At 23.8% G+C, this 15,450-nt stretch overlaps 3 protein-coding genes across 3 annotated transcripts; 2 read left to right on the forward strand and 1 right to left on the reverse strand. All coding sequences in view use genetic code 6, as the record gives it.

Moving 5' to 3' along the window:
- Positions 1–452: 452 nt before the first annotated feature.
- On the reverse strand, positions 453–1,433 carry TTHERM_000320389 (transmembrane protein, putative; the record flags this gene model as incomplete). Its single annotated transcript, XM_012796848.1, has 1 exon — positions 453–1,433. One exon carries the CDS (start codon positions 1,431–1,433, stop codon positions 453–455), a length of 981 nt encoding a protein of 326 aa, XP_012652302.1.
- A 2,047-nt stretch (positions 1,434–3,480) lies between these two features.
- On the forward strand, positions 3,481–8,637 carry TTHERM_00320390 (kinase domain protein; the record flags this gene model as incomplete). The annotated part of the gene is made up of 1 exon (XM_001012938.2): positions 3,481–8,637. One exon carries the CDS (start codon positions 3,481–3,483, stop codon positions 8,635–8,637), a length of 5,157 nt encoding a protein of 1,718 aa, XP_001012938.2.
- Positions 8,638–9,659: 1,022 nt separating this feature from the next.
- On the forward strand, positions 9,660–14,852 carry TTHERM_00320400 (hypothetical protein; the record flags this gene model as incomplete). Its single annotated transcript, XM_001012939.2, has 1 exon — positions 9,660–14,852. One exon carries the CDS (start codon positions 9,660–9,662, stop codon positions 14,850–14,852), a length of 5,193 nt encoding a protein of 1,730 aa, XP_001012939.2.
- Positions 14,853–15,450: the final 598 nt, after the last annotated feature.

Here is a 15,450-nt window from a genome sequence, read left to right on the forward strand (position 1 = left end):
AGAAAGAATACAATTAATAACAAGTTTTGCATTTTCAACATTAGTAAGTGATCTTGTAAAAAACAAAAGCTTCTTTTCAAAAGATAGAAGTTTAACCAGACAAAATTTATCAACAGAATCTACTTCTTATTTAAGTTCAATATAACAACTTCTTTCGATAACTTATGCTTAATCTTTTCTCAAGGTTTCGACTAATTTAACTGATCCAATATTACATAATTTAGAAAATATTGAATTCTCTATAATATTACCTTGATAATTATATATAATTTAGTGGTAAAATTTACAGTTCTTTTGTTCAATTTCTTTTAATATATTTTAGCATCTCTGTTAAATTAGCTTTTCCTGTGGAACACTACAACAGTAAAGCTTTTCCAAGTAGTTAAATTAATAAGCTTGATGCTATTATCTTATCGTTAACTACTCCTACTCTTTAACATTCATTCTTTTAATCAAAGTATCTAAGAAATTTCTTGAAAATCTTTTTTTAACTATGTCAAAATCTTCTACTTTCTTTTCATATAAATTAATGTCATCTAAATTTTATGAAGTTAGCCATTTGCTGTCATACAAATTTTTTTAGCCAAGGATATAGTATTAGATTTAATGGAATTTTATAGAATTATAAATGTTTTTCTCTCCTATTTGCTTTACTGCATTATGGGTAGCACCGTTTATTAATTTATAATCATTGCATAAAACAATTATAACCTTATTCTTATAAAGCTCTTTAAAAGATTTGTCAGCATTACCAACATAATCAAAATTAAATCCTTGATAATTTGATATATTCCAAATATCAACATGAGAACCAAAAGAATAAACAAACTGTTTTATTTGCTCGATTAATGCTCTCTTAGTTTCTGAATTAACTATGAGTAAATATTCTGAGTTTTCTTTATTTTCATATGGCTGACTTAATTAAATAGCGAAATTTCTTGTTTAAATTGTCTAGTATAAATTTTATTAATTGTGATAGTAACCTAAATCTAAATGAACAGACATCTCATAGTTAGTATTGTATGCTAGATCTAAGTCAACGAATTTAATTGTGCCACTTATTATTTTTTTTTCATTTGGCATTAAGGATGTAACAAACTCTTAATCAAGTAAAATATTATTATTATCATCTTATGGTTGTGAGTTGATAAAATTATCACTCGAGTAGGATAAACTTGCTTTCTCCAACGAATTTCTTCTTTCTTTATCCTAATCGATAATTGCTTTTGGATAAAATTAAGCTATGTGTTTTGTATTATTTAAAACTACTCTAACATTTAAAAGTCTTTTTGATAGAGTCTCAAATCCTATTGGCTTGCTTGATAAATTAACTATGCTAAAAGCAATAGGTGCCTCTTCTTTTGACTGAATTGATCTTAATACTTAAATTTCTGATAACTCAACTGGATATCTGATTTGATACTAAGTTGCATATTTAGAGATATTTTCAAATGACTTGTTCACTCTTTCTACTGTAGCCTTGTAATTTAAATTTGTTATAACTCTAAAAACAGAATCAATAGCTGGTTAGAGCTGCTCATTAATTTGAAATTTAAGTGGGCTCTATAATTGATATTTCTAGCCTGAGTTAATGCTTTAAGCAATATAGACAGAGTCACTCTATTTAAAAGTTAAGTATTAATTACTTACTAAAGATAATTGAATTCTTTAATGAGTAGGAGTAGGCATTCCTCCATCGTTAGCAAGGCTCATTTAATTTATTTGCAAATATTCACCTGGTTCTATTATGTTATCATCTGATTACACTTTTTCTACACTATTAATATTTAAATTATATCTACTATAATATTTATTTCCTTAAACTACATAGTAAAATGAGCCATCTGATCCACTTTACCCGCTCCTTCCACTATGTCCAGAAAACCCACTTCTACCAGAATATCCATTTCTTCCTCCTTGATTAGAATAAGAAGTAGTTCTTCCTTCGCTATCAGTTTCAGTCCAAGAATAGCTACTTCCTCCAGATCCACCTGATCCTCCTCTTCCTCCGCTGCCTCCATAGCCCCCAGAACCTCCTGCACCTCCATAACAGCTATAGCTATCTACAATCATTAATATATCCATATCCTCTTAATTTACTCTAACTGATATATTAGCACCATTACCACCATCTCCTCCATGGCCTCCATCTCCTCCATTCCCTCCATCTCCTCCATTACCACCATCAGTTCCACATGAACTTTGAGTTGCATCATTTCCCCTATAGCCATCACCTCCATCTCCTCCATGACCTCCATCTCCTCCTCTACCTCCGCTACCACCACATGCAGAAAGTGTAATGGCATTACCGATGTTTTCCAAAGGTAAAGTAGTCCTTTTATTCTAATAATTTGTTTCAATTATCACAATTTGATCTCCTTAAGCACTCATTTACAAATCTAAAGCATATGCATTACTTCCTTTAGAGCCCCATCCTCCATTAGATCCATTCTATCCATGTCCTCCGCTATAGCCTGAAGAACCACTACTTCCACTATAACCAGATTTCCCACTTTCTCCATCATAATTAAAATGAATCATTTTTAATTTCTATAATCCTAATAATTAATAAAAAGTTTGATTTTCTACTTAATTGGATATTTCTACAAATTATATATTAGAGATCATAAGCTAATATACTTGACGATTTAATATTGATAATAAAAAGCAAAAATGAAATATAGAAAGTTTGCAAAAACTAACGTTTTTTTTTTGTTGATTGGTGGGCCTATATTATAAAAATTATAAAATATATTTATCTATCACAAAAAATAAAACAAAAAGCATTTTTTTTAAATTTATTTGAAATAGAAGAACTTTTAATGCAATACTAAAAAAAATTTATTCACTAAGAAAAAATGTTACTATATAAATAATCACAATAATAATTAGATTATTTAAGCTAAAGTAAAAGCAAAGAAATATTAAAATAAATTAAAAAAAATAATTGAGAGGTTGATTGAAATTATTTTAAAATAAAGATGAATTAATAAAAAAACTTTTAATATTTAATTTAAAACACTAATTACCTATCTAAAATTTAAATAAGGCATAATTATTCTTTGAAAAGTCTTTTTTTTAAAATAATATTTTAAAATAATTTTGATTAATAATCTTTATTTTTTAATCAGATTTCATTTAAATTAAAATTTATAGTGAAAACATTCTTTTTTTCTTAACAAATATTTGAATTAAATTTTCACTTCCAAAATTAAGAACAAAAAGTTAATTACAAAATAGACATTTTATCATTAATAATTAAATAAATGAAAATTACTTTTTATTATTTAGTTTATTTAATATTTTTTATTGGCATAATTATATAATACTAAATAAAAAACATAGGATGTTTGGTAATTTGCATTTATTTATACAAAAGAAAAAAAAGCAACAATTCAAACTACAAATAAAAAGAATATTAATTATTTTTGTTAAATGATTTAATAGGTTATAATTTTATTCTATACATTAGAAAGAATTATGAGTTAAGCTTTAGAACAAAATATTATTGGGGTTTATTCACCATAATAATCAAATATTTTAAGCAGTTAAAATGACAATTAGTGGACTCCCCTTTAGATCAGAGCAGTAACAGATTTAGATTTAGTATATGTTTCATGTGGGTTCAGAGGAATTAACATAATCAACAAAGAAGGCAGCCAAATACTCTATTCATAGAACTTTAATAATGAGTATATTTAATCATTTGAATCTACTTCGGATGGGTAGTATATTTTTATAGGAATATCATAATTTCTATTTGTATACCATTTATAATTTAATAGTTTATCTTAATCCCATTTAGAAATGTAGAACTTTTATTTGGTATAAAATATAACTTTTCAGACAGATCTTTTGAACACTAATTACAATTAACAAAGTGAACTGCTTGCAGTAGCTGTATAAACAGGAAATGTTTTCCTCTATAACACTACATTTAAGAACCAATTTCAATTATTATCAAAATTTAGCACAGGCTCCAATTTGATAAATAGCTTATTTATTTCACAAGATGGAAATTGGCTTTATATAGCAAGTGATGTTAAGGGTGTATTTATGATGAGTATAAAAAAATAATAATTATATGAAGATAATAATAATGCAAATGATACTTCAGAGAAATTAATAGTTGCTGCTCATGGAACTTTGGGATTAAGGGCATATTAAGTTATTGGATCAAAAGATAATCACTATATTTATGCTTTTGATTTCTGGTATGGATTTTTTTACACAAATGTAGAAGAAGTAATTAAAAATTAGGAAAATTAATACCCAATTTAATTATCTTTTATTTCCTATTGGCCTTTTTAAGACATACAAAGAGCTTGCTAAACTATTCTTATTAATCAAGACGAAAGTCTACTTTTTATAGGAGTAAGAGAGTATGGTATAATAATATTAGATATAAGAAATAGGACATAAATTTAAGTTTTTGAATTTATAAGGCTAGACTCTCTCATTTTTTCAATAGCACTTTCAAAATAGGAAGATTTTTTATACGTGACAACTTCAGACACTATGTTAACCTATACAAACGATAAGCCTAACTTAAATTAAGATCTCCCTAATTTATTTAACACTCATTAAATAAAATATTAAGACTTTCTAAATTCGATATTAAAATGGAGATGTTATGTGGATGTTACTAATTAATACTTAGTAGGTTCATTTGACTTCGGTGGATTATATGTTTTTCCATTTTATAATGATCCTTACAAGTTTGATGTCAACAATTATGTATTCTATGATATTTAAGATGACAGTGTATACTTTGATAAGGGAAATAAGTATTTAGTTATTCCAAGATATTTTTCAGAATAGAACATCGGAATTTATTAATACGCACCTCTAGATAATAGAACTGATTAGTAAAATATTTCTTTAACCAATATGTAACTAATAAAAGACTATAGCGTTAGCGAGCTTGAATTATCAGAAATGATAGTTTTTAGTTTCGATGCTAGGTATGCTGTGTAAACATATAGTGTAGGTTTAATTATTTATGACTCAATTGACATCTTTAATATAAAAGTTCTATCAAGATGGAATAATTTAGACTTTATGATTGGAGAAAATCAAGGTGTTTGTTTCACAAAAGATAATAAATGGATATACAGTACAATTAGACTTTTTGGAGTATATCTTTTAAATGTTGAAGATAAAACTAATCCTATTCTTACTGACTATATTAGAACAAATGGTGGAGAAAATGTTAAAATATCTCCTTCATCAAATTTTATTTACTTACTTGATGGAGTGAAAGGATTTGCAATAATAGATGCTAATTATGCTCCTAAATTGTAAATAATCTCCAGAATAAAATTAAGTGGATACACAATAGATATGTTATTGCTACAAGAGGAAAAATATGTCTTAATAACTTAAAGTTATAGAGGATTTCTAACTCTCATTGATATAAATGATAAAAAATATCCATAAATAGTTTATACTATCAATTATGGTAATTAATTCAGCATGGCTTTATGCCTTACCCAAACAGCTTAGCATCTATTTGTATCAACTAATGGAGGAATGCTTGTACTTCCTACATCTAGTTAAGTGTAAATACATACAAAAGTAAACTTGATTGATTTAAATATTCAAACTGGATAAAAACAAATTATAAAACTTGAAAAAATAACTTAAGAATTTAATAAATATGGTCTTAATCTTTATCAAGAGTATTTATTTTCTGTTGGTCAAAATATTTAGTTTGATTTTGCAATACTCTATCCTATAGATTCAAATATGTAAATTACAAGAATATTTTAATATATTAATGGATAAAGTCAATAAATCCCAAGTTTCTTTTAATTTAACTAATTTTAACAATCTGTTATATTTAATGTTGATAAGAGCTTAATTAATTTCAATTCAGCTAAACCCAACTTAAATATTTTGCTTATAAAAACAGTAATTCCTTTAAATTTAAATTCTTTTGTATTTAAACCTGAAGAGCTAGATGGTAAATATGCAACTAATACAACTTAATCTTAATTGATTTACCAATATCTTTGTGATAAGAACATAATAATCAATGGTATTCTTAATGATTTATACAATTTTCCCCCAATCAATTTAGAGTCTTAATTTTAGACTGAATTACTTGATCCATCAATTATACCTGAAAATAATTATTAGTAAATTATTTCTAAAATTACTGAGAGAATTTAATTAACATTAATGAAATCTTTTTACATTAACTCAATTAAGTTTTATGTTCAAACCTCATTATTTTTTGATAATTAAAATTCAATTTAATTTATACAAACTAATTCTTAAAATACAATTTTAATAACCTTGTCTATTTAGACTAGTGATGGAAAATTAATCTTCAAATCAAAATCAAATATAGCTTTTTAGTTATCAGAAAAATAAGATTAATTAGCAATCTCTGGAAATTTAGAGATCATCAATAAGGTGTTGCATAATAAAATAATATTCGCTAATAATACATAAATTACTGCATAAATATCTCCAAATATAACATTAACTATCCAAGACAATTTAAATTATCCTCTTACTGAATAGCTAAGCATTTATGATAGTTAGTTTATTATTATAAAGGAATAATTGAAAATTAGCAGTGATAATAATCTACAAAATTAGTTTAACTATAAATTTTAAGGAGGTATTGTTGATATTGAATCTGACATAACCTTCTCATTTAAATAAAACACATTTATAGTCTCTGACGTTTAAGATTTAACTTATTAATTTCTTTATCTTTAATCCCCAAATTAATATATTTAAATTCCATCTAATTTTTGGTTATTACAAATAAGTAGTAACTAATTACTATTTAAAGGCTCAACAACACAGAGTATGTATTAAAAATCTTACACATTTAAAATAATTGCCTCTGATGGATACACTAAAGCTGAAGATACTTTTACTATAAAAGTTAGCGGAATCCCTTTATCTTATATTTTGAATTTATTGCTTGAGATTTTTGGCCCTATTATTTTCTTTCTTAGCCTTTTTCGAAAGAGAAATATTTTTTTAAATGTTATTTTTGAAAAGACAGTAACTTTTTCTTAAGAAATAGCTATTATCGATGAGTTTTATCTTAAAAAAATAATTATACTAGGTGATATTTAAAAATAATCTAAAGATATTTTAAGCCAATTGTTTAATTAAATTTTAAACTTAAAAATTGAAGAGATAAATAAGAATTAAAAATAGGATACAGAAACTAAAAATAAAAAAAATAGTTTTCATTTATCCTATGAAGATGTTTTTAACAATTTACAAAATTAGGATGATTTATAGAAGTAAAGCTTTATCCTTTTGCCTAATCAAAATAATTAATATCCATAAAATTTTGCAAAATTAATTCAAAATTTAAAGAAGCTGAAAGTTCATAGTGCTCATTCTACTTTAGAAAAAAGATATATGGATCAAAAAGGAAACATTCTTATGTCTGTTGTGATCAAAGACATATTAAAATATAAAATATGTGAAACTAATAAATTAGTGGACTTTTAACAAGACATTAAGAACACTGATTCGAAAATATATAGAGCAATCAGAGCTTAGATAGCTAGATATTTTTTAATATTGGATTAAAGATCATTCATGCTTTATAAGTATATAAAATAAATTTGCATAAAAACTCAAGGTTGTTAAAATGACTGGTTTAAAGCAATAGTTAATTTATATTTTTATGATGATAAACAAGAAAATTAAAATGAAAATAATTATCTTTAAAGAAACATGACAACTTTCCCATAGTTAAAACTAAAATATGGAGTATTATTACAAATTTTTTAAATATTTGAGTTGATTCCATAACAATTTAAAGAACAAACAGATACTTTTGATTAATTTTTTTAGATATGCTAAAATTATATAACTTAAATCAATATATATCTGATAAGAGAAGTTTTATTTGCAGATGCATTAGGATTTTCTACTGAAGAACCTTCAAAGTTTAGAGTAGCAATAGGTTAATCGCTGCACATAGACTAATAAAATATTAAACAAATTATAGCACTCAAAAAAAAGAAAATAAGTAAATGGCTTAGACCACTTTTTAAATTTTTAAATATAGAATACTCATAACATGAAATATATAAAAACATGAGATTACCTTCTTGGCTTAACTTAGATTAAAAAAATGGAGTTATTATTTTATATGGAACACCTCAACTAGATGATATTGATGAATATCTTATAAGAATTTAAGATAACACAGGATATGTGATTCAATAATTTTTATTAAAAGTTATCCAAAATCTAAATAAAAAAAATAGTTAGAATGACATTGATAAGATATATGGAATGACTGATGAGATTTAATTTAAAAATAAATTACCTTAACTGTAAAATAGATATTTTAATGACACATAAAATCAGCATTTAAAAAGAAATTCTTTTATGATGAGGTTATAAAGAAAAAGTTTCCTAAAAAATAATTAGCCATTTATCCTAGAACTCAGTTAAATTCCTTATAAAAAGCCTCAAAAAAGTTATATTAATAAATTTAAAAGTCGTAATAACTCTATAAATAGTTAAGAAGATGTCAATTCTCAATAAATTTCATAGCATGATGATAGGACTTTGTTAAGCAAACTTAATGATATCTAAACTTCTAATTTAAATACAACTGAATAATTTTTTGTCACAAATTAATGAAAATCTATATACAAATATAATATAATATAGCACTTCCACATATTAAATTCTTGCGAATTCTGAGATGCGAGAATTCAATACATGAAAAAGCTATAAATTAGATTAAATTTAGTCATTTATTTAAGCCTTTTTTTATTATTTTAAAAATAAAATTTATAATTTTAAATTAAATAATTTATTTTTATAATAGTTTTATAAATTATAATATTTTTTTATTTTTAATTTATTTTATTGTATTTGAAATCAAATAAAAATAATTAGATTTAGTTAATTTTCTTTTAAAAATCTCAAAATAAATTCTGAAACTTTAATTTTGAATAAAAATATATTAAATCTATTATAAGAAGTTACAATTAATTTATAGAGGTATGTACTTAAAAAAATTATCTGAATTTGTTAATAAATATAAAAGAACTTAATTTAAATGTATTGGTTTTTCATTATTTTATTATCATAAATTTGCATTCAACCTTCATATAAATATATATACTTAATAATAGAGAAACACATCTCTAAATTATTTTTAATTGAATTTTCAGAGTGATCGTAGATTAGAATATGGATAGTAAATAATAATTGCTTATATGGCTATAAAGAGGCGATTAAGTATATTATTAAATATAAATTGAATGAAATAAAAAAACCTCTTATGTTATTTTGATATTGAAATTTTAATAACTTTCTTACTTTTTCTTTTTTACTACTTAATTGACAAAATAAATTAAATAGCACTACACCAAGAAATTCAAGTTCAATTTTTGTGTATGAGCTTGTTAATTATTTAAATAAATGATGAAAAAAATTGATTTTTGATTTTAGAATGTTTATATTTAAATACTGCTTAAAAATTACCTATCTATTTAAATAATTATAAAAATAACTTAAATCAAGAAAGAAATAAGGAAAAGGTGAATCAATTTTTAACTTAAATGCTTCAAATAATTAAAATTTTTTTTACTATTATCTATATATGTAACTCTTAAAATACTTAATAAATTATTAATGAAGTTTATTCCCCTTTGATGTTGAATTAGCTAAGCTCAACTGATTCACTATGGAATCCACTTGTAGTAAAAGTAGCAACAGATATAGATTTAGTATTTGTTTCTTTAGGATTTAGAGGAATCACAATAATTAATGAAAAAGGAGATTAGATACTGCATACTTAGGATATTGGTAATAATTATGTGTAGTCTTTTGAATCTACTTCGGATGGCCAATACCTTTTCGTTGTGGCTTCATAAAATCTATTGGTTTATCAATTATATTTTAAAACAAATAACTCCACTAATTTTGAAATGTAGAAGTTTGTTTAATTGTAAAATATAACATTTTAGAAAAATATTTTAGTAACTAGTTATAACTAGCAAAAAGAATTGTTAATAATAGCAGCAAAAGGCGGTGATATATTTATTTACGATACTTCTATTAAAAATATGCTATCTCTAATTTCGACTTTTAATACAGGTTCTGTTTTGATTAATAATATGTTTCTTTCATAGGATGCAAAATGGCTTTATGTAGCAAGAGATGTGAAAGGTTTGTATATGCTTAATTTATAAGAATAATTTGCATCAAATTAAAATGGAAGAAAAATAAATATTTTAATTGCTGCCTAAGGAACTATTGGATTGAGTACATATTAAGCTATTGCTACAAGAGACAATACTTTTATTTATGCTATTGATTTCTGGTATGGATTTTTTTACTCAAGTTCTTCTCAAATAGTTAACAGTAATTCAACTCAATACCCAATATAACTATCTTTCACTGAGTTTTGGCCCTTTTAAGACTTGTAGAGTGTATGTCAAGAGATGATTATGAATAAGGATGAAACTTTTATTTTCTTAGGAGTTAGGTCTCAAGGAATTCTTATTTTAGATATCAGATAGAGAGACCAAATTCAAGCTTTTGAATTAATAAGGTCAGACACTTTCTTTATTTCAATAAAACTCTCAAAAACAGAAAATTATTTATATTTTACTAACTCAGATAGTATTTTTACATTCACTTAAGATGAACCAAATTTAAATTAAGATTTACCAAATTTATTTAACACCCATTAAATTAAGTATCAACATTTTCTTGAAACAGTCTATAAGCGGAGATGCTATGTAGATCCTGACGATCAATACCTAGTCGGGGGATTTGATCTAGCAGGTTTGTATGTATTTCCTTTTAACCAAGACCCTTATAGTTTGGACGTTAATAATTTCAAAAATTATAATATTCCAGTCTCCACAATGTATTTCGAAAAATCAAACAAATACTTAGTTATACCTAGTTACTTTTCAGAGTAAAGTATTGAAGTATTTTAATATAATCCATTAAATAATAATCCTGAAGAGAAAAATATTTCTCTTTTCAATATGAAACTTTTAAAAGACTACAAAATCGAAGATTTCTAAGTCTCAGAAATGATAGTTTTTAGTGCTGATACAAAATTTGCTGTACAAACTTACATGATTGGTTTGATTATTTATGACTCAGCAAATATATTTAACTTAACCATGCTATCTAGATGGTAGAATAAGGATTTTATGAAAGGAGAGAATCAAGGGGCTTGCTTCACTAGAGACAATAATTGGATATATAGCACTATAAGACTGTTTGGAGTGTATCTTTTAAATGTTCATGATAAGGCAAATCCTATTCTAACTGATTATATCATAACTCATGGCGGTGAAAATGTTATAATGTCTTAAATATTTGATACATATTTATACTTATTAGATGGTTTTAAAGGATTTGGAATCATTGATTCAAGTTATGCACCTTAATTACGAATAATTTCAAGAGTTTAACTACCAGGATATAGTGCAGATGCTCTGCTTATAAATGAAGAAAAATTTATTCTAATAACATCTATGGGAAAAGGATTTTTAACTTTGATAGACATAAGAAATAAAAATTTCCCACAAATAGTTAACAGTATTTCTTATGAAAATCAATACGGTTATGCATTATGCTCACCAAAATCCAGTTAATATATATTTATAACAACTTCTGCTGGAATTATTGTACTTCCAACCCATAGCTAAATTTAAATTCATACTCATGTAAGTTTAGTTTAGTAAAATTAAATTACAGGGTAATAAATCCTTAGCTAACTCTAAAAACAAGCTTTATCATTTAATTAAGATAACTCTAGTGAAAATTTAGAATTCGTCTTTACAGTAGGCTAATAAATTCAGTTTAATTTTGCTATCCTCTATCTTATTGACCAAAATATAAAAGTTAATAATATTTATTATTATTAACAAGGAGAAAATCTGCCTATTCCTTAATTTTTCTCCTTTGATATATATTCGCAATCCTTACAATTTTTTGTAGATAAAAGTTTAGTTTATGACAATATAAATTAACTAAACCTAAATATCATTCTTCTTTAAACTTTAATTCCTCTGAATTCTTAATCATTTATTTAATTTTCAAACTAAACTGATTTTAGTGTGATAAATATCACTTAATCTTAAATGATTTACTAATATCTCTAAGAATAAAATATTTTAGACACTAATGGAATTATTAATAACTAATTTGACTTTACTTAACCTTTCCAGCTAGATTTATAATTTTAGAGCAAGTTGATTGATCCATCAAGTATATAAGAAGATAATTATACAATAGTCATCCAATAAATAACTTGGATAATTAAATTAGCATTAATGAGATCTTTTTACATAAATCCAATCAAATTTTATGTTCAAACTTCTCTGTCCTTTGACAACTAAAATATAAATTAATTTATAACGTCTAATACTCAAAACATAATTTCTCTAACTCTATCTGTAAATAGTACTGATGGTAAATTAATTTTTAAAACCAATCCCAGTGTTGTATTTTAACTTTCTGATTTATAAGATTAATTAATAATCTAAGGAAGCTTAGAAAATGTAAATAAAGTATTGTATAATAAAATAATATTTGCTAATTAGACTTAAATCACTTCAAAAAGCTCTCCAAAAGTAACTCTGACAATTTAAGATGATATAAATTATCCTCTCATAAAATAATTTAATATTTATGAGAGCTAATTTATTATTCTAAAAAAGTAATTATAAGTCAACAGTGAGAACAATCTTCAAATATAAATTAACAAGTAATTTCCAGGAGGTGTTATTTATATTGAATCTGAGATAGCCTTCTCTTTCTCAAAAGATTCTTTTATTGTCTCAGATACTTAGGATTTAACTTACTAATATCTTTATCTTTAATCACCAAATAATTATAATTTGATACCTCCAAATTTTTGGTTGTAGGAATCTGGTAATAGCGATATGTCATTTAAAGGCTCAACTACTTCTAGCATGTTTTAAAAATCTTATAGTTTCAAAATTATTGCCTCAGATGGATATACCTATGCTGAAGACCTATTTGTTTTGGAAGTCAGTGGGATTCCTCTAATTTACTTGCTGAATCTACTACTCAAAATAATTGGCCCTATTGTTTTTTTAATCGGTCTAATTTAGTAAAGAAGTGTATTCTTAAATTCAATTTTCAGGAAAAGAGTAACTTTTCCTGAAGAGGTGGCTGTTTGTAATGAATTTTATATGAAGCAAATCATAATTCAAGGAAATAATTAAAAATACTCATAAATTATTCTGATTTAGCTATTCAATAAAGTATTTTAAGAGAAAAAATTAGAGAGGCTATAAAACTCGCAATAAAGAAACTCATTTACTTTAAATTATTTTTATTAAAAAATTTAAAACAAATAAAATAAATTAGATTATCAAAATAAACAATTTTAAGTTCTTATTACAAGAAATATTAATCTAAAGTAAACGAAATTATTGAAATAAATTTAGGATTTAAAGTAACTGAAGCCTCATGACTAGCCCTTTCTAATTGAAAAAAAGTATATGGACAGTAAAGGAAATATAATGATGTCTCTCGTCATAAAAGATATTCTAAATTATGACATTAAAATAAAATAATTAGACAAACAAAATTTTGAAAATGATATTTAGAATATAGATTCTAAAATTTATAGAGCATTAAGGGCTTAGATTTCTAGATATTTTTTAAACTTAGATTATAGATCATTCATAGTTTATAGCTACATAAAATATTTTTGCAATAAGGAAATTCAAAATTGTCAAAATAACTGGTTTAAAGCTATAGTAAAAATAGACTACTAATTAGACAATGTACTTAAATAAAGCTATTAATACTAGAAGCAATCAAAAGTATTTCCAAAGCTGGAGTTAAAATATAATGTACTATTGGAAATACTATAATTCTTGAAATTATTTCCTTAGTAGTTAAATATAATTCCTGATTCTTTTGAGTAATTTATTGAGCTTTGCATAGAACATCAAGCAAAAATCAATTTATACTTAATTAGAGAAGTCATATTTGCTGATACTTATGGATTTTGTGGAGAAAAAACTTCTAAGTTAAAAGTAGCTTTTGGTTAATCATTGCATATTGATTCACAAAAAATTAAATAAATCATTGCATGTAAAAAAAGGAAGATAAATAAATGGTTTAGGCCTATTTACAAGCTTTTAAATTTAGAGTATGCTTAGTATGGTATTTCTAAAAATATGAGATTGCCTACTTGGCTTTATTTAGATTAAAAAAATGGAGTGATTATTTTGCATGGAATACCTGTATAAGATGATATAGAAGAAATACTCATAAGAATTTTAGATAACACAGGATATATAATTTAATAATACATGCTAAAAATAGTAAAAAATTTAAATATAAATTAATAAAATAATGATATTGATTAAATTTACTAAGTAGCTGATGAGACGAACTATTAAAATAATAGCAATTAATCATTTAAATAATATAATTAAGAAATAAATATATTGTAAACAAATAACGCAAATAAAATTCCATCAATGATTAAGAGGTATTCTGAGGAATAGCCAATATAAATTAAACATGAATTTTCTCAAATTTGCCTATCTACATAACTATCCCCTACTAGTAAAATGAGTGATTATAATTTTAAAGTTAAAAAAAATTCTAAAAACGCTGATAACTAAAATATAGAGTTAATTTCTTTGAATGAAGATCAAAACACTATGAACAATTTTTTCAATAATAATAAATAGGACCTCACATTCAGCCAATAGCTTTAATTTCCAAAATTTCTATAAAATAGGAATCACTTAGAAAAAGAATTAACTCATTCTTCAGAATACAAATATTAAATTCAAGAGAAAAATTAAATATTAGATGAAATTATAGAATGAATAAAAATCCTTTAGGCTAAAATTGAAATACTTTCAACTTGTCCTCTGAAATAGTAATATGGTGTTATAAAAATAAAATATTATTTTTAGTCAGATTTGTTTAAAATAAATTTTTTTTTTCAAGAGTTATCTTAATTTGTTGAATTTAGTATTTTCATGAACAAGTTAATAAAAATAATTTTTTAATTTTTTTTTTAATCTTAATTTATTATTCTAATAAAATAACATTTTAATTAAGTTAATTAATTACATTTTTATTTTATTTATTTTAAACTTGAAAATATTTTTTTTGAAATTTTAGAAAATATTACACAAATAAATAACTCACCTTACAATTTAAAATTTCTCAATATCAATTTAAAAGCAAAAGATAACAATTTTATTATTTAAAAAATGAATGATATTTTTTTGATTTTGTTTATTGAATAAAATGATTGTAATTGATTAAGTAATTTATAAGACTTTAATTTAAATTACAAATTAAAAATAGCGAATAAAAGTAATAAATAACATGTTATTTATGATAAATTTATTTTGGAATTATATTTTTATACAAATTTCCATAATTGAAAATGAATTTATACAATTTATAATTTTT

This window comes from Tetrahymena thermophila (assembly GCF_000189635.1).
Source record: "Tetrahymena thermophila SB210 genomic scaffold scf_8254691, whole genome shotgun sequence".
Taxonomy (NCBI): Eukaryota; Ciliophora; class Oligohymenophorea; order Hymenostomatida; family Tetrahymenidae; genus Tetrahymena; species Tetrahymena thermophila.